Raw genomic sequence first — 23,793 nt, forward strand, 5'->3', positions numbered from 1 at the left:
AGGCTCATGTGACATTAGTATTTCCTGATGAATATAAAGGTTTTATTTTGGTTTAAGAGTTAAGTAACAAGGGATACAAGGGCAGGACATGCACAGTTTTACATTTGGGGACTAGGGAAATCGAAAAGAAAATATCCTTGACGTCATCAATGAGTGTTTTTTCAGTGAAAGAAGGAAACTGAGCTTACCATTTTGGGTGACAAAGCAGGTTTGGGGTAGAAGTGTCTGCCTTCTTTACTACTGTTCCACTACCAGGTAAGTTGAGCCCTTTCTCTAATAGGTATTTTGGTTCTGCCAATTCCCAGCATGTTTCATTTATGAAATTTATTATTCATGCTACTGTTATTAAACTCACCTTAGTTACAATCAGCATCATTCTTTCTTACCTTGATTTTCAAAAAATGTATTTTAAGAGAGTTGATGAATATTAATAGAAAGCCCACAATGTTCATTTTCACATGTGAACCAGTATTCAATTTATTCATAAGATAATATCATCAGGTATTATTGGAGAAGCCTACATAAATAAGAGAACTGACATTTCAGAGTGAAATATTACATTTTCTGCACATGATTTGCATAGGTTACTGAAATGGTATTCTTAACATGGTATTTCTCATTGCCCATCTCTGATGCATTGACCTAGACCATTTCAGTAAAGATTTTCTATGTGACAATTTTTCCTCTTCAGTTTGCAATAAGCAAGAATTTCATCAAGTTTAACACTGAGCACAGTACTAAAAAAAAAAATAACCTGCTTGTGTAATGACTTAGCTTAACTATAGAATGAGGAAGAATGGTATTGTCCACGCATTGAGGATTGTCCTTAATAGCATTGCAATTACAATTAGAGTAACAAGGGCAATATGGAACCTGGGAAAAATGTGAAAATAGGATGTGCTAAAAGTAGAGCCAGAATCATTCTCTTTTATGGTATGAAGTAAATGGGATGGAAATCCTACCTCCAATTTCTTTATTGTTGAGTAAGAACCCATTGGTTTGTACTGCAGCTGATGGAAAGAGAAGGATGGTGAACAGGATGCATGTAACAAATATGGGAGGTCCTAATATATTCTCAGGACATGGCATGTTGCCATTGACCACAGCCTCTTGGAACAAGATAAAGTCATTCAAATAGTTAACAGATGTTAACTATAGTTGAAATACAAAAGTCTTATTGCTAAAATTACTTAGGGTCACATTGAGATTTGGCTCTTCGTTCATAACTTAACTGCCTTGGCAAACAGAAAGTTGAGATCCAGGAGCAAAATGTATAATATCAGGGCCACACACTATGTGGAATCTCATAAACTACTGAAAATATGTATTCTGTGTTGAACCAACTTGATTAAGTATTAACCAAGTATTCAATATTGGGGAAATCTGCAGTTAATTTTCAAGTGAATTAAAAAAGTTATTTCTGTCACAGCAATATATGACATCCTCCAAGTTCTAATATGTTTATACACTGAATTGTTTTATTATTTATCCACAAATCCTTCAATTTACCTGGTATCCATGCTATGCTTTGAGTCAACAATCTTCTTTTTAAGAGCCCAGTTCCACTTCTGCCCATCATTTCACATTTCCATATAAAGTGACAGTAATGTTATTCAGATGAGATCTATGCAGGTGAGATTGAGCTTCCAAATTTCACAACACAACTTCATGTCAAACATTGAACGAGGCCTGTGCTACTTTAGAATTTGTTGTCTTATTTATAGCTCTACAAATAAAGTTCCCAGCTTCCATCACTTTGTAAAGATTCACTCCCTGGTCAACGGAAAAAAATGAGAAAGAAGAAAAGGGAGAAATGAGATAATGGAAGGTTATTAGTAATGTTGCTAGCTAGCATTTAAATAGATCTTTTAGGTTTGCAAGTGCTTTACAAATATCTAATTTTATCATCACAACAACTGTGGCAGGTTGGAGCTACTATTATTCCCACTTTACAGATGAAAAAATTAAGGTAGAAAGAGGGTAAATGGCTTGATAGTATGTGTTTGAGGCCAGAATAGAATTCAGATCTTCCTGATTCAAGGTCCATTCAAGGCATCTACTATGCCACTTAGTTATCTCTACTATTTCGACTTGGTTCAATAATCATCCAGTGCTAAATTCATCATTCTAAACCTAAATCTTTCACATTTTATTCTCCTTATGGAATACAGTATTGGCATTTTGATGTATTCTCCTTAATAGCTTTAATAGTAACAATTTGCCTTTATATAACATTTTAAGGCAATATAGTATAGTTAATATGGAGCTAGATTCAGTTTCAAGAGTACTTAGGTTTGAATCCTGCCTCAAACACTTAAATGCTGTCAACCTGTCAGAGTACTTCTCCTCTCTGACCTCAGTTTCCCAATTGGTAAAGTGGGGATGACAGTCCTCAAGGGGAGGTTGTAAAGATCAAAGAAGATAGTATATATCAAGCACTTTGTAGGCCTTAAAGTGCTATATGAATGTCAGCTATTATCAAATATTTTCAAAATAAATTTTATCTGCATTATCTCATTTGATAGTCACAATAATCCTCTGAAATAGGTACTGTTACTATCTCTCTTTTAAAGATGAAGACACTGGCTCAGAGGAGTAAAGTGACTTGCCAAAGTTCACCCACTTAGTAAGTGTTTGAACTGGAATTCTGTCCTGTATCTTCCTGGGTTTAAGTCTATCACCCTCATCATCAAGGCCTACAAATGATCATGAGGGCTATAAATCCTAAATATGTTTCTTGAATTAAAACATAGTTTATAATCTTATCCATATGGAAAGTCATGGGGCAGCCACAATATAAATATTACATACACTGATGAACTAGATGAAAGGCACAACAGACTTAGAAAAGACACAAAGAAAGACAACTCGAGTGATCAAGGATTGAAGCAGCTTCTAGATGAGGACATGTGAAAACGTAAGAACTCTTTCTTTTTGAAAGATATAGACTCAAAGGAAAAAAAAAGCTTTAAGGCAATAATTTTTTAGGTCAAAAAGAAATTATAGAAATAATTCATGTGTCAGCTTTTAGAAACTCTCCAATGATATTTTAAATTAAAAAGAAAATTGAGCTAAAATAGTTACAGATATGATCAAAAAAAGTTTAGAGCACAGGTTCTTAATATTTTTGCATGTCATGGCCTTCTTTACCAGTCTGGCGAAACCTCTGGACCCCTTCTCAGAATAATATTTTTTAAATGCATAAAATAAATGTCATAGGATCATGAAGGAAACCAACTATATAAAAATAGTTATAAAAATATACATTAAAATTTTTTGTGGGCCTCAAATTGTGAACTCATGGGTTAGAGGTAGTACATTGTAGCTAATAGAAATCTTAGCTAATAGAGGTCTTACAATTACAAGAAGTTGAATCTGAATCTTAATCTGACACATAATGGCTCTGTGATCATAGAAAAGTCACTTAAGCATTCAAGTCCTTGGTAACTCTCTAAAGCTATAAATTACAGACAGAATGGTAATCTGCAACTATGAAGAGAGTTTCCACACCAGGAATTCCCAAACCTGATAAAATCAATAAAAATATTTAGTTAAATTTATTGATAACAGAACACTAAGAGGTTTTTAAGGCTGAAATTGGCATGATATCACTGGTCTGGATTAGCTACTACTTAACCCTTGGATAGTATGTAGTATGTATGTTTTATTGTCTCAATTAAAAATGGGGTTGGAAAGCACAGCTTCGAGAAGTGGGGAGAGGACAAGCATTTATTAGTGCCTGCTATGTTCCAGACATTATGCTAAGTGTTTTACAAATATTATCTCTTTTGATCCCCAAAACCACCCTCCAAGATAGGTGCTATTATTTATCCCCATTTCACAGATAAGGAAACATAGGTTAAGCAACTTGTCTAGGGTCACCCAGATAGTCTCTAAGGTTAGAATTAAAGTCTTACTAAGCTAGGTGACCCTGGACAAATCAACTGCAAATTGGCAATAACACCTCCCATGGTTGCTGTGAGGATCAAATGAGATAATATTTACAAAGCACTTAGCATAGTGCCAGAGACATGGTAGGTCCTTAGTAAATGTTTTTTTTTTCTTTCTTCCTTTTGCTTGAAACTGGATTTATTTGGTCCTTCTGTGTAGTTATGGAACACACTCATGGTTTGCATGCTAACACCTTCTTTTACAAATATAATTTTGCATATGCCCTCGATGTGCTGCAAAACAGTGCTGACATTTTCAGAAATTTACGTATGTGTGTGTGCGTGCGTGCGTGCGTGTGTGTGTGTGTGTGTGTGTGTGTTAAATGGCATAGTGAATAGAGTTCCAGGCCTGGAGTCAAGAAGACCTGAGTTCAGATTTGACCTCAGACACTATCTATGACCCTGTGCAAGTAACTTAACCCTGTGTGCCTCAGTTTTCTCATTTGTAAAATGCACTAGAAAAGGAAATGGTAAACCACTCCAGTAGCTTTGCCAAGAAAACCCCAAATGGGGTCACAAAGAGTCACACACAACTGAAAAAAAAAACTGAACATATGTGAGCATATACACACATGTGTATATACAATGTACACATACTATATATGTATGTATATAAACACATACATATACATGCTCATAATATGCATACATACATATACACAAACACACACATATAGATAGATACATAGATAGATAGATAGATACATACATACATACATACATACATACAAATAGAAACAATATTCCTTTTGAACTGGTTTTTGCTATGCAAACTTTTTGGAAGTTTTTGAGTTTTGATTTTGAGTTTGGAGGACTTTGAGTTCCCCTCTCTTTTTTTTATAAAAAAAGCCATTAAAACATTTTTTAAAAAATCCACTACATGTAAATGAATTTCATAATTGCTATTTCTTGTACACTAGTCTCAGAACCAATAGTTACTTCAGGTTGGATCTTATTTCAGGAAACCCTAGTGTGTCACAGAAATGTCCTCAGGTGCCTTCTCTGTTGGGCCCAGGGTACATTCTAGTTTGAATTCTCTCACGGAGTTAAAAGGAAGTTTTGTATGACTGGCTACATGTGTCAACCAAAAGTTCTTAATTATCTTCCAACAAGTGCTCACAGGAGACTTTTAAAGCTTCATCAACCATCAAATCCTCTCATCACCTCCTCAGAATTCCATTTGTAACAGTCATTTAAGTTGGATTGTTGAAATACATGCAAAGAAAGGAGTTTCATTTCAGCAGCTTTCTACCCTTTTGTAGGACTTAAAATGTCAAGCAGAACAAATTTTAAACTGTCATTATTTTGCTTCTCAGTGTAATAGCCTAATTTTTTTTAAAACCAAGATTTCCTTTAGGTCTTCCATCTCCTAAACATGAAAAAAAATTATTATTGCAATACGTTACAAAACAGAGTCTATACTTAAAGCTAGAGAATGTCATGATGGCCTGTACACCAAGGGAAGACTCGGGCCTTCTGAGATCAAAGAGATTCAGTTACATCACAAAATTCAGAGTTGAATGGGACCTTAATGAACAGAGTTCTTTTTTATTTTACAGATAAAGAAACCGAGACCAAGTTAAATGACTTGACTAAGATCACGGTGCAGAGTCAAGTTTTGAACCCTGGCCTGCTGGGTAGAAATTCAACGCTCTTGTCACTACACTGTGACTGACTTCTCTTGCTCTATGGTCATAACTGTTTACCTTATTTTTTTTTCTCCTGAAATCAATTTAATCTGCACTTTTCCTTGTAGGAAGCTAAATTGCTCTCTTTCTAAATAGAGTACAATATGTAGTAAGTGTAGATAGATACAACCCAAGTCATTTTGAGATACAGTGTGGTCCCATGAAATGACCACTGCCTCAGTTTCCTCATCTTTAAAATGAGGAAGTTGGGCTAGATGACCTCTAAAGTCCCTTCCAACTCTAAATTTGGGATGCAGAGCAATGACATGGAAAGATAGTTGAGAGCATCTGGGTTAGTATCTCAGATCTGCCACTTACTACCTGTGTGAACAGGGGTTTGGTTCTTATCCTCTCTAGGCCTCAGATTCCTCATCAATAAGGCAGGGAGGAAGGGGAAGGGAGCACCTACTAGGTGCCAGGCACTGTGCTAAGCATTTTACAAATATTATCTCTTTTGATCCTCACAACAACCCTGCAAAGTAGGTGCTGCTATTATTCCCTTTTTACAGTTGAGGAAACTGAGATGAACCAAGGTTAAAAGACTTGGCCAGAGTCATACAGCTAGTAAATGTCTGAGGCCAGATTTGAATTCAGGTCTTCCTAATTTCAGGTCCAGTAGGTCCACTATCTTACTAAAAGGTCCCCACTACCTTACTAATTTCAGGTCCACTACCTACTGTACCACCTAGGTGCTTCTTGGGCAAAGAGAAGTTAAATACTTACCCAAAGTTACACAATTAGTGTCTGAGACCACATTTGAACTCAGGTCTTCTTGACTCTAGGCTCAATTCTCTATCCATTATGCCATCTAACTGTCTTTAAATGAAAGTGTTAAATCTGATGAGTCCTAATGTTCCCTTCATCTTTAAATCTAAATTTCTGATACTTAACAAGTTCCAACTGTGTATTACATGTTATGACCAAAAAAAAAATTGTTATTTATACTCACTCTGAGTCATCAAGGCCCAAACTATGACCAAGTGAGGCGTGGGCTGGGACCTACTGTTGGTCAATAAATGAGAGCTAGAGTGATTTGGGTTTAAGACATGGTCCCTAAGAAAGAAATCTATCACATAAACCCCAAGATATCTTGGAAAATCTTAGGGACTCAACAAATATATTAAGAATAGCTTCAGAAAAATTGCAGGCTAAAAAAATCAACCCTCAAAAATCAACAGCATTTCTCTAGAAATAGTAATTTAAAAATCAAAGAAGCAACAGAAACCCTGAGGGTTTTCTCCTCCCAAATTGATTTTTTTAACTATTTAAAAGAGGTTATTCTTCACCTCATTTCTTACCTAGTCTTAATCACTGAATGGGCTTTGCCTCAGTCAAACTGAGACCTGTGAAAGACCTTAACTTAAAAAGGCCAAGGTGTCCCACTGCATACAGGGCCATCTCCAGTTGTCCTGATCTATATCGTGTCACTGGATCCAGATGGCTCTGGAGGAGAGAGTGAGGCTGGTGACTTTGCACAGCCCTCCCTCACTTAAATCCAATTCACTTGCGAGTCATGGCATCACCTTCCTGATGTCATGGTTCTCCATGAGAACAAAGGACAAACAACAAGAACGACAACAAAAAGTTAGGGCATTTAAATGGTTTTGCACCAATATCTAATAAACCTTTTTCTTTTTCACAGTCTATTTTTTAAAAAAAAGCTAAATCACTGAATTACTCTGAACCTTAATTCCCTTGTTTATAAATCAAGAATAATAATATCTATATTATCAGTCTCTTAAAGCTGTCATGAGTATCAAGTCAGACCAAGTGAAATACTGTATGTAATGTGGAAACTTTGAAAATTTTGTCCTCTAACAGAATGTAGTCTCCTTGAGGACAGGGGCTCTCTTTTGCCTCTTTTTGTATCCCCAGAGCTTAGCAAAATGCATGGCACGTAGCAAGCACTTAATAAATGTTTATTGATTGACTTCATTTCTGTCTTTATATCCCCACTGCCTTGCTAGTACCGTGTCTGACACTTGATAAATGCATGGTGAATTCATTCTGATATATGGGGTTGGGGAGGATTCATCTAGATCTATGATTTCTTTGGTTCAGGAATTCTTCATTAGGAAATGACCCCCACTGAGGCAGGTAAGCAACTTCCCTACAACTTCAGAGTTTTACAGAGCAGTCTGTGGAACTAAGTTTTAAATGACTTGTCTATGATCACTTGGCCAGTGTATCTAAGAGGTAAGACTCAAATTCCTCCTATTTTCCATACTCTGGAGTTGAATCTCTATCCACTGTGCTAGGCTGCCTCTTAAACTGAAGTATAAAATACTGCAACAAATGTAAGGTATTATTGTTTTCAATAACTGAGCTGTAGCAATGTTGTTATCTGAAAGCTATCTCTGATAATGGATTTTCATCTCTGAATTTCAGCACACTGCAGGAGTGAAATAAAACCTTGACCTTAAAATGCATTTTCAGTTCTTACAAATCTTATCTGGAGCTTCATGGAATACATGAATATTATTTGAATGTATTAGAATGACTTACCGTATTGAGTCCCAGACCATTCAGCATATATATCAAATCCTCTGTTGCTACATTCCCAGAAGCACCTTTTGCATAAGGACAACCACCTAATCCAGACACAGCCGAGTCCACAACATTGATTCCCATCTGGAAAGCAAACAAACAAAAGCAATGAATGTTTGTTTTTTTCTCAATTAGAAGCAGAGGGACAAAAATTTTCATTGTATTTTTGTAGGTAAGCAAAAGATCAGTTCTTCCACAAATATTTGGCTTACAAGTCTAATGCCATAATGACCTCACTTTAACCCTGACTTTTGTCTGTCTACTGAAGTTGGAGAAGTGATTACAGGAGGGTCTACCTAAAGCTACCAGAACTCCTGTCTCATATAAAATGTAAGTTCATAGAGGCCAAAGAATGTGTTGTTCCTGTCTTTCTATCTGCAGCACCCAGCATAGTGACTTACACATTTTAGACCATTCTTGTGATTTCATAAGCATAGGTAATTCCAGGTGAGGAACTCCCTCTCTGCCAATGCATATGAGCCCCAGATATGCAATTTATAATCTTACTGCCTCCTGAGAGCATTGAGAAGCTATGTGACTTCCTGAGGGACACATAGCCTGTATGTGTCAAAAGTAGGGCTATGCCAGCAGAGGGTGATCAACCACACAAGAAACATTTTTAGTTTGGGCCTGGGTTTGCTATACTTGGCATCCCAAAAGTCTTAGTGTAGTTTTAACTTCAATAACTTAAAAGAGTTTTTGCAATCTTCAGAAGTTTTAATTTAAGTTTTAATATCTTTCAACTTTCCCAAGACTTATGGAACAATTTGTACACCTTTTATCTGAGGATCAGATGTTTGGAGAGGCTTATGAGACAGATGTAGGTTCGCAGTAGGAGGATGACTTTTTCCACCACAATAATTTGTGAAAACCGTTTTTTATAGACATGGATAAGTTACTAATTCAGTGGAGATTGCTTAAATCAATAAAAGGAAAGGTGATGAAGCCCACTGTGCTTTGGGGTGGGGATACAAAGAAGTAGGAAACCTGAACTTCAAGCGCAGGAGCAAATTATTATTTTTTTTTTACAAAGATAATATTTGCATTAGATTTAAAGATTTTGCTTATAAAAATTCTGCTTTAGATGTCAGAATTAGGATAAATCAGCAATCTCTGGAGTGGCCAGAGAAAGTTTGATGAATGAAATGGAACGAGGGCTTGGTCCTAAATGTTGGATAAAGTCTCTACAGGGGACAAGATGGCTTGCGAAGATAAGGCACAGGATAGATATCCTAGCTGTCTTCGCTTATCTGAAAGGCTGTCATATGGAAAAAGGAGAGATTATTCTTGTTCTGTTTAGACCTAGAGTACAGAATCGGGAGAAAAGGGTAAAAGTTGCAAAGAGGCAGATTTAGGCTTGATGGCAGAAAAACTTTTTCACAATTAGAGGGATCCCCAATTGAATGGGTGCCCCTCAGGAGGACGTGGTGTTCTCCTCCATGGAGGCATTGAAATTGAAACTGAATGACTCTTTGTCAGGTATACTATATTGGGAACCTGAGGAATAGGAGTTCAGTAAAGAACTTCTGTAGGACATGATATTTGAGTTAAGGTTTGAAGGAATCCAGGGATTCTAAAATGCTGAGATGAGGAAGGTGATGTTTGAAGTCATGGAGGATGACTTTTGCAAAGGCACAGAGATGGGGGATGGACTGTCTTACATGGGGAAGAGTAAGTACACCAGTTTGGCTGGACCACAAGTGCATGAAAGAAAGGAATGTGTAACAAGTCTGGGAAGGTGGCCTGGAATCATATTGAAGATTCTAAAATGCCAATTGGAGGAGTTCCTAGGTGTACCTTTTGGCATTAGGTAGGAACTAGAGTTTCTAGAGCAGACTTGGATAGAACTGTGCTTAACAAATATCACTTTGGCAGCTGGGTAGAGCCCTGATAAGATTGGAAAGTATGAATTGGCAGAGGCAAAGTTTCAGTGTCATGAGTTTAAGGTGGCAGTAGGAGAACCTTAGATTTTGTTAACTCAAGACCAACGTATCCCTTGTTGTTCCAAGATGTCCAAAGGGAAGAAGTATAAGAAGGATGAGCTTTTGTGGAGAGTGGTAGAGGTAACAATCAGAGCTGAGGCTATCATCTTTTGGATGTGGTGTAATGAACATTAAATGTGACTGCAAATCCATTGCTTAGGATTAATTTAGTGTGTGTTTAGGGGGAGACTCAAGTATATAAGAATGTGAGACACCTGATACTGGTCCCTGTGAATAGAGAAGGCTCCTGGTTAGGAGGAGTAAGAACACAGTGGGGCAGACTTCAGGAGGAATTTGCCTGTGGTTTGGCTGCCCAGGGAAGTCAGCTGGTAGCTTCTTATTTTAATTCATTATTATCACCGACTAGGTGCTAAGCTCAGCCACTTCTAGGAAGCTGGAATGCAAACATTGTCAACACCGTTTGAACTCTGGAACCCTAAAGCAAAAACATCCCCCTAACAAATTACAGCTCTGCAGAAGAGTGGTCCTATAAGTATTATGTATTATGTACTTATCTCTTTCCAATGAGGCTTCATAGGATTTTACAATGAAGTGACCAAAGTGAAAATTCTATAAGAAGGTAAAGCAGGCCTGTTGTGAATTGATCAAGATATAGGGATACACAGCTTGAAGCTTTGGGTTCAATTGTCCTCTGCTAAATCATCTAAAGGCAAGACTTGAAAAGCTTTTGTACAAGGATAAAAACAAGGGTAGATCACCAGCCTATGGAGTGATCTGGGATGTTCTAAAATGAATGAGTTTTGGAAATTACTTCTCCTTGTTAACTCTGATTATGTTCCCACTGAAGCCTTGGACCTGAAAAATCCTTTAAGGTGCCCAAAGTCTTCTAGTGGGCAAAACAAGTGAAATAGGGATGAAGAAATTTGTCTTTAGCACCATTAGTCTCACTATGGTCCTAACTGTATTCCTCATTCCTTTGGATATCCTGTGCTATTGTGCCTCTCTTCATGTCATTTTTTCCCTCTCTTTTCCCTTTGAAAAAAAAAAACAAAAAAAAAATTAAAAAAAAACTGGGGCATCTAGGTGGCACAGTGGATAGAGCACTGGCCCCGAAATCAGGAGGACCTGACTTCAGATACGGCCCCAGACCAAACACTTGACACTTACTAGCTGTGTGACCCTGGGCAAGTCACTTAACCCCAATTGCCTGGAAAAAAAAAAAACTAACAAAAATTACCAATAACTGTTCAATGTGATAGCCTTCAAAGGGCTACTTGCTTTTAGCAGGGATAAAAACCTAAAGCCAACAGCAGGGCAAAAGAATCCTAACAACAGAATATTAAGTATCATAGTGAGATGGAATGGGTAGGGGACAGAGGTAGGGGACTTTATATTCAGCAAGGCTTTCTGAAATCACCTCTCAGAGGCACAGACATTGATTTAAGCAGACTAGCCTTGCATGGTGGACCTGACACACTTTCTCCTCAGGGTGCCAAAAGATGAAGCCTTTATCCCTTTCAGTTTCCCTTTCTCTTAGTGAAACGCTGAGTCGTAGGTGTGGGTTGGCTTTTATCCTTAGCTCCATCCCCCAGAGTATCACTAGATTCCTAGGCAATGTTTCAAAAGACTTGGAAACACTTGTACAGGAAGGATTTAAACGGACAAGAGTCATTAGCCCCTAGAGTGATACATCTGGGTCAGCATGAGATTACTTCAACAGCATTTAGCAGGTAGACTATGAGCATTTTTGTTGTTTTTTTTTGTTCCCCCCTTCCCTGCACCAGAGGTCAGAAGACAGGTTAACCCTCGGAATTATCCATTGCCCCTAGCCAGATCTCTCCTTACTAAGAACTTTGTTGACTTAGGAAAAGAGGACAGTCTTTATCTCAACTGGCCTTCTGCAGGTCAGCTTAGCTATGGGTTGAAAGGGGCCAACCACTTTTATCTCAACACTAGAAACATATTTACCTTTGCTTGTCACAGAGGCCAAAGTGAAGTGTTTTCCATTGTCTTCTGTGACATACTCATGTGAGACTCATAAAATGAGACAAATTGGAGCTCAAAACCTTCCGCATGTCCTCTTTTACTTTATTATTTGATTGTTTTGCAAGAGTCTTGAATCCCTAAGGTCTAAGACTAAGTGAAACGAGTGGCAGAATGACCTAGTAGTTAAAGAGCCTGTCTCAGAGTCCTGAGTCTGATTTTCATCTATTACTGACACAACCTGGATGGGTGAACCCTCCCCCTCTCCCATCCACTTATCCCCTCAGCATTCCCAGTCATCTCTCTAAAGCTATAAATTGAGGAGAACGTGGCATGCCAACTCTCATTGGTAGTAAAAGTTCCTCTCTGGGAGCTCATTACACTATTACCCTGACAAAATCCCAGATCTGTTAAAAAAAAAATAAAAAAAAAAAGTCTTGTGTCACTGACTAGAAGAGATGAGAACAGCTAAATGGTTCATTTCTCTTATTGGCCACTGTGTCACAGCATATCTGAGCGATGGTTAATACCTTCTTTTCTATGGGTTCTTGTGCTACTTTTATAAATTTGTTCAAGTGTGAACTGTTACTGCCATTGATAAGCAAGTTGTTTTTCAAGAATACTAGCTCAAATTTACACGATCTCAGGTAATCAGAGGTGTAAAATACAAAGCTCTTTTAAAATTCACTTTCATAAAATATTACTTATAACGAGTTTAGTATTCATCTGTTCTGCTAAGTAATTGAATTCTATCTTCTACCAACAGAAACTCTGCAGAAAACAGTATTATCTGCAGCCTTATGAAGCATGCCCTCTGACATCCACATGGTGGCTTAGGAGTTTGAAAAGGAGGAATGAAAGAAGAAAAAGGTATTATTTACTTTCTCCCCACCCCACATTCATGGTTCTCCCCCTTCTTCTTAGAAATTGCATTTCACTGTGGAAGTGAATGTTGAAAACTAAAAATAATAAAAAAAAGAAATTACATTTCACTTCTGCTCAGTATGAATCAGAAAAATAAAACAAAACAAAACAAAAAACAACTACCTTCACAAAAAAAAAACCAAAAAGCAAAACAAAACAAAAAAAAAACTGAAACGCCTGCTTTGGAAGACTCTTTTTTTTTTTCCCTCTGTAAGAATTATTCACTTTGAAAGGAAAAATAACTAGCAATTTTACTTTTTAGTGTATTTCCTATCATTCAAAAGATAGGACCTGGATCTATGATGTTATTGGTATTGGGAACTCCCAGGTGAGGAAACTGCTGGTACTAGTATAGGTTGCTACCTTCTCTGCAACTTGGCCTCTTAAGGAGTTGCCTAGCATTGAGAGGTTAAATAATTTGCCTAGAGTCACATAGCACTACTTAAATGACAATAAAACAGTGCTTGAAAAACATTTCTTTTTCCTCTTCATGAAATGAACCCCTTTTAGTGGAACCACAGGTAGCGGCAAAGCTAACATACGAATTGCTACTTTGAGTGGGACTACTCCTGTCTTGAAACTAGTAATCCCTGCATTGACATTTAAACTAAATAGGTCTTGACAGAACCATAAGGTGGCACTATTGCACTAAAAGATGCTCTGGTTCACATTGCCCTTTTAGAAGAAATCATGACATTTAGCCATAAGAAAAATGAGAAACTACTGTGTTCCAACTGAAGAAGACAATCATCTACAGAAATATGACATAAAATCAGTTACAGTGTTTTCCTTTAAGGAAAAAGACTTCCACAGACCATGCAGGATGCCAAAGAATTAGGGAAACAGCTTAAAGGGGATTCAGGTGTCATCTAGTTCAACCAAAATTTAAACAGGAATCGATTCAGCAGCATCCCTGAAAACATGGTATTCCAACCTCTACTTGAAAAGATCCCCTGACAGAAACATCCTATTCCATTTCTGGACAGCCAGCCTTATTTGTTAGGACATTTTCCCTTATTTCTTATTTGAAAAGTCCAACCATTGTTCCAAGTTCTGTCCATTAGGACCAACTAGAACAATTTTAATGTCTCTTTCACACATATTCCCTAGAATGGGGAGACAGAACACCGTGGTTTAAGCCCTGATTTTACTACTTACTAGCTATGTAACTGTCGGCAATTCTTCACCTATAAAACTCAATTTCTTCATCAGTTATTTGAGAGGGTTAGACTAGATAATAACCAGTGTCCTTTCCAGCCCCAACTTCTATTATTCTATGAAATATTTTCAAATAATTGCAAATTCTTGTCTACCACTACCTCACCTGACCCCCAAATCTTCTCTTGCCTAGGCCAAATATTATTTGTGCTTTCAAATGATTCAAATCAATTAAATGTAATTTTAAAAATTGGCATTGTTTCCAATTATTCAAAACACCACCCTAGTCACCCTCTTTTGGATACACTCCAATTTGCCAATGTCCTTCTGAAAATGTTGTGCATAGAAATAAACTCAATACTCCAGATGTGCTCTAATTCTGGACAATACAGTAATTTTTTTTGATACTCTATTTCTATGAATGTAGGCTAAGATTGTGTTACATTTTGGGGGGCTAGTATGTCACATTTTGACTCACACTGGCCTGAAGTACACTAAAAATAATGTTTTATTTGAGTGTGCTTTTTTTAAAAAATCATGTCTCCCTCTAATGAATTTGTGCAATTTTTTTAAGGTCAAGTGTAGGATTTTAAATTTATTCCAATTAAATTTCATTATCTTAGATCTGTACCATCAAACTAGGTTGTCAGTATCTTTTTTTTTGGTGGGGGGGATCTTTCTTCTGTCATCTAGTATGTCAGCTATTCTCTGTACTATGTCATCTATAAATCTGATAGGAAATGCATATATACCTTCATTTTGTCAGAGACAGAAATATTTAACAGAACTAGATGAGGTATAGACCCTTGGGGCATTCTTTCCAGGTTCACATTTATCCATTATTCTTTAGATCCAATTGAGCACAGTGATGAAACCATGTGGCTATAGAATCATCTAACTGATATTTCTCCATCTTTTCCATGAGTATACCTTGAGAAACTTTGGCAAATTTCTTGCTAATTATAATAAGGCATATTATATCTATAGCATTCTCTAAACAAAAAAGGAAATTATGTTAAACTGTTAGGTGATGCTTCTTCCCTTTAAAAATAACAATTTAATATATAATAAGTATAATAATAATTATTGTTATTTCACAGAATAGAGAAATCAGTTGTGCAAGATGATATGGTGATGGGAATAAAATTTGGATTAGTCCATGATTATGGAAGAGAAATAATTCACACAAAGTATGCTAGATTTCTGGCTAAATATTTCCTAATTGAAAATATTTATATAATGTATCCAATAGGAAAAAAGATAATTAAGATGGCTAAGTCATCTATTATAGAGGAACTAAATAAATATTTTAATTCAAATATTATCATTAGAATTTGAAAAAGCATCATTGTTCTGACACTGAACAGTAGTTTATTGATACCCAATTATGAGTAATCCTCACTATAATCCTGTTATGCACAAAAAAAGCCATAACAAAGTGAATAATAAACATTTCCTTGTCCAAGTTACTAACTCCCATAACTCTTAATTATCAAGTTGCCTCCACATTCTCTTCTTTCATGACATGGCAATGTCTATGGGCAATAACTGGCAGAGATGTTGAGGTTAGTTGATTTTGGCCATTGTCCTAGATGAATGCACTTATAAAATGGTGCAGTAGAAAAAAAAACACAGAATTTGGAATCAATAGATAGGGGCTGAAACATTCGCTCTTGTTACTTATTAACTACATGGTTATGGAGAAGATATTTAACCTCTCTAGCCCTGTGTTTCTTTATAAAGTAATGAGTTTGAACTCAATATCTAAGGTCCATGCCATTTGTAAATTTATTCATTGTGTGTACTCCAGATGAATTATTAGACTGAAGTTGTCAGACTTATCATGCATGTATCTTAAGACATACAGGTTCTTTGCACACAGTAACATCAATATTGGAAGGATGATCAAATATGAAGCACTTAGTTACTCTACTCGATTCAATAATCCAAGACAATCCAAAGAGTCCATGATGAAAAATAATGTCTACCTCCAGAGAGAGATCTGATGAACTGAGTACTAATTGAAGCATATTTTTTCACTTTCTTTATATTTCTTGCTTTAAAAATTTTTTTGAAACATGGCTAATATGAAAATATATTTTGCATGATTTCACATGCATAATTGATGTATTGCTTTCTTCTCAGTGGGTGGAGGAGGGACAAGTGGGAGGGAGAGAATTGAGAACTCAATTTAAAAAAATTGAGTGTTTAAAATAAATAAATGGTTTATTTTAAAAACCCAATAAAAAAGACATATAGATGTTCTTAATGAAATTAGGAAGTGGAGAGAAGATATAATAAGGGCAAGATAATATAAATTAAAACTTGGGGAAGTAAGTGAGAAGTTGGGAGAGGGGAGAGACAAAGAGAATGCTAAGGATTAGAGAAATGCAAAAAAGAAAAAAAAATCAAAGATAATTAGGCCATTAATACAGTCTTTGAATCATTAGTGGTTGAAAGTGGTCTATGGAAATATCCTTTCTTACTTCCATTTTTTATGAAGATTAAATATGTCAGATATTTGAATGTCTTTTGCTTTAGAATATGAAATATCACCCAACAGAATTGGTACATTTATCCTTTCAAGTTGAATTTATTTAAAGAAAAAAAATATAACATTGCTTATTTAAAAATAATTTTTCTTAGCCCACATAGGATCAGAGATCTAGCTGGGTCACTATGGATAGAGATGGGTTTCACCCTTCCTCTTTCATCCAATTCTTCCTCTCACCCAATGTTATCTCTCATATTTATAAAATGCGAATAGATGAAAATTATAGAAAAGAATTACACTATGAAGATGAAAATGACCACATATACACAGTTGTAATACTATAACCAAACACAATTTATAACAATGTGACTTATAGCACACCAAATTAGATACAGAATCATGATCGTGTCTCATGGTAAGAATGCTTTAGCAGTAAGTGATTCCTATAAATGACTAATATTGATTTTGTACAATCCTTTTCCTACTGTTATCTAAAGGGCTTGAGAAATAAAAAGCTGTAATTCTGCATGAAAAGTCAAAGCCCCCCTCCACCTTGCCTAAAAAGGTTATTACAACATGATTTGTTTAACTCTGATGTATATAATAAAGCAGAAAGAGCACTGGAATTGGAGTTAGGAGAGACTTGAGCTCCAAACTCAATTCTAACATTTGCTAACTATATTATTCAAGTCCTTTGATTTAGCAAATTATTTAACCTATCTGCACCTCAGTTTTCTCATCTGTAAAGTGACAATAATTGCTTGCACACTGCAAGATAAGATGAAAAAAAAACTTGGTAACCCATCAGACCTATGGATAGGGAAAGGATGTGTGAACAAACAACAAATAGAGAGGATCACAGATGGACAATTTCAATTACAGAAAATTTAAACTTTTTTCTTACACAAAGAAAACCAATGAAGCCCAAATTAGAAGACATGTAGATAAATTAAAAATATTTAAAATAAGTTTCTGTGAAAGGCATCATTTCATTTACTCATATATCACATTTATATATGTGTACATGTATGTATATATGTGTGTATGACAAAGAGACAGAGAGAAAGAGGAAATGAGGAAAGGGAGGGAGGGAGAGAAAGAAAGACAGAGCAAGCTGATTAAAATTTTAAAAAATAAGGGCCATTCCTCAATTAACAAATACTCAAAGGATATGTATAAGCAGTTTTGTGGGAAGAAATCCAAGCTATAGATAGTCATATTTTTTAAATGTTCTAAACATAAAACACAAAAATTTAAAAATGTGAGGCTCCACCTCACAATTCTCATATTAACAAAGTTAACCAAAAAAAAAGAAAGATGCCAATTGCTTTAATGGCAATGGGAAAATATGTACATTAATACACTAATAGTAAGAGTTGTGAACTAGAGTATCCATTTTGGAAAAAAAGAAAGAAAGAAACTAGAAACATGACCAAAATGTTACTATACTGTGCATATCCATTTACCCAGTGTTATTACTACCAGGTCTAAACTCTAAAGATGTCAAAGATAAAAGAAAAGGACATGTGTATCAAAAATAATATCCATAACAACTCTTTTTACAGTAGCAAAGAATTGAAAAATGTGAGTAGGTGCCCATCTATTGGGGAATAGCTGAACAAATATGGTACGTGAATATGATAAATGCTCCTATTATAAGAAATGATGAAGAATTTTTTTTTCACATATATCTGGGAAAACTTGTATGAACTAATATAGAGGTAAGTGGAACTATGAAAAAAATCTTTTGAAAGACTGAGAAAGTCTGATCAATGCAATGACCAGCCATGACACCAAAGGACTTATGATGAAATGTAGTACTTACTTTCTGATACAGAGACGTAAGGACAGCTAGGTAAAGCAGTGGATAGAGTGCCAGGCCTGGAGTCAGGAAGACCTGGGTTTAAATCCAGCCTCAGAGTAGTTGTGTGACCCTGGGCAAGTCACTTAATCCTGTTTGTCTCAATTTCCTCATCCATAAAATGAGCTTGAGGAGGAAATCACAAACCACTCCAGTACCTTTGCCAAGAAAATCCCAAAATGGGGTCATCAAGAGTCAGACAAGACTGAAATGACTGAACAACAACGTCAACAACAGAGAGATGTAATGGACTTAGATGCAAACCAAGGCTTTTCTTTTTAAAACAAGAATGTGTTTTGCTTGACTATGTACATTAAAAAAAAAGTTTTCTTTTTCTTGCTTTTTCCACAGGGGTGGGGGAAGAAAGGGCAATAGAAGGAAAATAAGAGTGACTTTCATTAGGATTAAAAATTAATTTTAAAAAAATGAATAACTTTGTAACACTAAAATCATTATATACATGTCAATTATCAACATAATGAAATGTATTTTTCATCACAGAGAAATTCATTTTTAAAATATATTAGAGAATGAAGAGTGAAAGGGACAAAGGAAAAGAAATACTAACCAGCAAATGAGAACTGTATGGCTAGAAGAATGAAGACAAATTATAGAGAGCTTCTTTTAACTGGATCTTATCCTAGGCAGCTGTGAAATTGGTACAAGTGTTTGTGGACATTGACTATATTTCTTAAAGATGGGTTTTTGTTGTTATTGTACATGTTTGGGATTTTATTGGTATAGAAATTTCTCTGGTCATGAAAATCCTTTTACTAATGCTAATTAACCACTGTTCTGTAACTTATACTGTTAGAGATTTACATGGGACACTGAGAGGTTAAGTAACTTTTACAGGGTCACACAGCCAGTTCACATCAGAAACAATAGTCTTCTTACCCTTGAGGCCAGCGCTATCCATCACACCACCAGCTCTATCCATAGTCTATCACTACACTACATAAACTGCATAACTTTATCTATAACAGAGATAACAGAGCTTTGAAAAAACCTCAACCAAGAAAATCAGTTCATTTTGCCAAGCAAAAGTTATGGTAATAAAGGCAGTATTATTTTAGGTGTAAATGAATTAGTAAAATATTATAGAAGAACATTATGGACACTAAATAAGAAATGATGAATATTAAAAATCATGGAAATTTAAGAAGGCATTTAAAAGCATGCAAAAGGAAGTAGGCAGGACCCATTCAATTTTTTATGATGACTGTAACATAAAGAAAAATAATGAAAAGATTTCAGGATTCTGACCAATGCAGGAGTCAACTGATAATTCAGAAGACTCACAGTGAAGCATGTCTCCTTCCTCTTAGTAGACAGGTGGTAGACTATAATTGTATAATGAGGTATACATTTTCAGAAATGATTACTAAATGATACTATTTGATTACTATTTGATTAGTGTTTATTCCTTTTTTAAAAAAAAACTTTTAAATTAGCAAAAATCCTCCTTTCTCATTTCCACTTTCACCCCTGAGAAAGAAAATTAAAATCCTTGTAACAAACATTGATGTTTGAGCTCTGAACCTCAATATCAGGTGGTAGAAAGCATGTTTCACCATAAGTCCTCTGGTATGATGGTTGGTCCACTGATGCAAGATCTTAAGTCTTTCAAAGTTACCTGTCTTTGTAATACAGCTGTCATCATACAAATTTTTCTCCTGGTTCTTTTCATTTCATTCTGCATCAACTGATAAAAGTCTTCCCAGGTTGTTCTGAGGCCATCCCTTTCACATTTCTTATAGCACAATTATATTCCAACACACGTATATACTCTAATTTGTTCAACCATTTCACTAATTGATGAACACTACTTGAGTTCCCAATTTTTTTGGCACTAAAAAAGGTACAAATATTTTGATATCTTTTGTCACAGTTTGTTTTGCTTATGACCAATCCACTTCATGACCTCGCCTCTCTCTTATCCCACTTTGTACCTGTTCCCCTTTCCCTATTGAGTAAACTGTGGTTTTGTACCCAACTATTTACATACACATATTCTCCCCCTTCTTTTGACCAGTTTAGTTGAGAATAAGGTTCAAAGTGACAGTCAGTCACTCACCCACTTCTTCCACCTTTTTTAATAGACTTTTATTTCTGCACTTTGATAATATGAAATAATTTTACATAACTTTCCTCTCCCTTCTGCCCGCGGTCTATTCCTCTTACCTTCCCTTTCCATTCTTCTCATCAACACATAACAGAACCATTTCCAGACCTTCTGTCTAACTAGATTCCTTCTATGAGCCCTGGTGATAATAGGTTTCTGAGGGGGTCACATGTATCATTTCCATGTATTAGAAAGCAATCAGTTTATCTTTGTTTATTCCTTTGTGATTGTTTGTGTCTGTATGTTTTTCTTGACTCCTGTTTGAATTTCAAAGTTTCAAAGGAATGCTAGTCTTTTTTTTTTCTATCAGAAATGCTTGGAAATCTTCTCTTTCCTGAAATGTATTTCATACCTGCTAAGTTTTTTTTTTTGTTTTTGTTTTCAGTTTTATTTTGTTTGTTTGTTTGGTTTCATTTGTTTTTTTGCTGTGTAACTTAATTTTGGTTGTGAGCTTATATACTTTATCACTTGAAATAACATAATCCAAGATCTCTACTCTTTCATGCTAAATTAGATATGATTCTGACTGTGGCTCCTCAGTACTTGATTTTTTTTTTCATTTCTTTTTGGTTGCTTTTAGTAGCTCTGGATTTTGACTATCATATTCTTGGGAGTTTTCATTTTGACGTGTTTTCCTCACTCAGGAGGTGACTGTTCTATTTCCATGCTGGTCTTTGGTTCTAAAGTATCTGGGCAATTTTTTTTTAGTAATTTCTTGATATATAATGTGCAGGCTCATTTTTTGGTCATTGTTTCTTTATTTGTTTTCTAGGTAAGTTTTTTTTTCTTTGCTAAGAAATACCTTACATTTCATTCTATGTTTTCAGTCTTTTGTCTTTGTTTACTATTTGTTTACTCTTTCTTGCTGCCCCATGGAATCATTTTATTGGGTTCATTCTAATTTTCAGGGAGTTTGTTGCATGGGCAAGTTACATATCTCTTGAGCCAAGATGTTAATTCCCTTTCCAATTCTTTATTTCATAGCTCCAATTTCTCTGATTTCTTTTCCATTTTACTCTCCAGTGCTTTCATTTCATTTACAAAACATTTTAACTCCTTAAAAATAATTATTGTTTCATCTCTTCCAGAAATTCTGGTTGATTTTTTAAAATTTTTTTTGAGCCTTCGCTTATAGATTTTTGAGAGTCATACCCTTTTTTTCCCTTGATTTACCTCTTGAGCATCCTGGTCACTTAATAGCTTCTAAAGTGGGATTCTTAATCAAACTGTGCATACCCCATGATACACTACTAGGTCTGCATTCCAAAGAGATCATAAAAAGGGAAAAGGATCTACATGTATAAAAATATTTATAGCAGTTCTTTTCATGGTGCCAAAATATTTGAAATTGAGGGGATGCCCATCAATTGGGGAATGGCTGAACAAGCTGTGGTATATGAATATAATGAAATATTATTGTGCAATAAGAAATGATGAACAGGCAGATTTCAGAAAAACCTGGAAAGACTTGTATGAACTGATGAAAAGTGAAATGAACCAGGAAAACAGCGTACACAGATTCAGCAACATTATATGATGAACTATGAATGACCTGGCTCTTCTTGGCAACAAAATGATCCAAGGCAAGTACAAAGGACCCATGATGGAAAATACTATCTATATCCAGATAAAGAACTGGTAGACTCTGGATGCAGATCGAAGCATATGTTTTTTCATTTACTTTTTTGTGTTTCTTTTTTCCTTTTGATCTGTTTTTTCTTTCACAGTTGTGACTAATATGGAAATATGTTTTACACATTTGCACATATATAACCTATATCAAATTGCCTAACATTTTAGGAAGAGGGGAGTGGAAGAAGAGAGGGAGAAAAATTTGGAACTCAAAATCTTGTAAAGATGAATGCTACAAAATAAAGTGAGATTCTTTGTTTGTTTGTTTGTTCATTATTCCAGCCTACTTCCTGACTTTGGACTTTTTGTAAGGGGTAGGTTCTGGTCACTTCTTGAGGGAAGATCTGTACTGGTACTGTTGCTACTTTCTTGGCATATTAAATGTTGTGTTATCTGAAAATCTCAGGGATAGCTCAAACTGGGGACTTGCAAGATTTCAGTGCTCCATAAGTGGTCTAATCCACCGCAAAATCTCATTGCTGGCACCCTGGTCTAAATGTGTTTCTTACCTGTATCTTGGTCTGAGCAACAGGCCTATAGGCTTATATACATTTTAAAGTTTTAGTACAATGTTTCTAAGTTTTCAGGCCAGCTGGAAAACTTTTAATTCAGAGTGACTGAACTATAGATTTGTGTGTTTGGTCTGTGATTCCTGCTCAGGTATTCTCCCACGCGCTTCATACTGGATTAGAAGAGGCAAATGAGATGCTACTCTTCTGCTTGTGTCTGACCCATATAGATGCTGCTTATATTTGGACTTGCTCCTTTCTCTGTATACACCCAATGGGCCTCAACCACTTCACTCTGAAATACCAATTATAGGTATATGTTTCCTACATGCACATGCACCCCAAGTTTATCCTAGATCTATGACTTGGAGCTGGTTATGGAGCAATAAATATCTCAGTTGGAACCTATTCCTGCACCCTACATTAAGCCTCTCTATGCTGGATCTGGGATGTCTTCTTGCCCCCGTGAACAGCCTCTCCCTTCACTAAAATCTCCTGTGCAGTATAGCTCACTCCTGGCCAGGTTGTACCCAGGGTCCACAAAACTTTCATTGTGTTTCCTTATTCCCACCTGCGATAGAAAAAAAAAAAGACTCACTGATTTTTTTTCTTTGATTTCCCAAGCAGGATTTGCTCTAGTGTATTTTGCTGCTCTGTCTACAGGAGTTGTACTAGGCAGAAGTACTAGCTAAATTTCTTCCTGCTAATCTTCCATCTTAGTTTGGCCTCCTTTGGGTTTATTTCTTAGGAGGAAACAAACTACTGAAGGAAAGTAGTCACTGAGAAAGTGACAGAGAAGTTTAAAAATGTCAACAAAAAAGTAAGAGTTTAAGGCAGTATTACTTCATTCAACAAGTAGAAATGATGAAGGGAAAAAAAAAGTTTATAGAAAGTTTGGTTAGAAAGTCAAATAAGCCAGATCATCATGAAAGCATATGAATACAAAACCTGAAGGATGACATACAAAAGTGATAAATAT

At 35.8% G+C, this 23,793-nt stretch overlaps 1 protein-coding gene across 2 annotated transcripts in view; it reads right to left on the minus strand.

The window, feature by feature from the left end:
- Window positions 1–1,671: 1,671 nt before the first annotated feature.
- The window catches only part of HMGCLL1 (3-hydroxymethyl-3-methylglutaryl-CoA lyase like 1), a 254,943-nt gene continuing 232,821 nt past the window's right edge, over window positions 1,672–23,793 (minus strand). For both annotated transcript variants that reach the window (XM_027852992.1, XM_027852991.1), the window contains 2 exons: window positions 8,144–8,269; window positions 1,672–1,773 (listed from right to left, as the gene is read on the minus strand). In XM_027852992.1, the coding sequence (XP_027708793.1) occupies window positions 1,672–1,773; window positions 8,144–8,269 (228 nt within the window). The remainder of the gene's footprint in view (window positions 1,774–8,143; window positions 8,270–23,793) is intronic.

This window comes from Vombatus ursinus, unplaced genomic scaffold, assembly GCF_900497805.2.
Source record: "Vombatus ursinus unplaced genomic scaffold, bare-nosed wombat genome assembly UNPS02009835.1, whole genome shotgun sequence".
Classification (NCBI taxonomy): Eukaryota; Metazoa; Chordata; class Mammalia; order Diprotodontia; family Vombatidae; genus Vombatus; species Vombatus ursinus.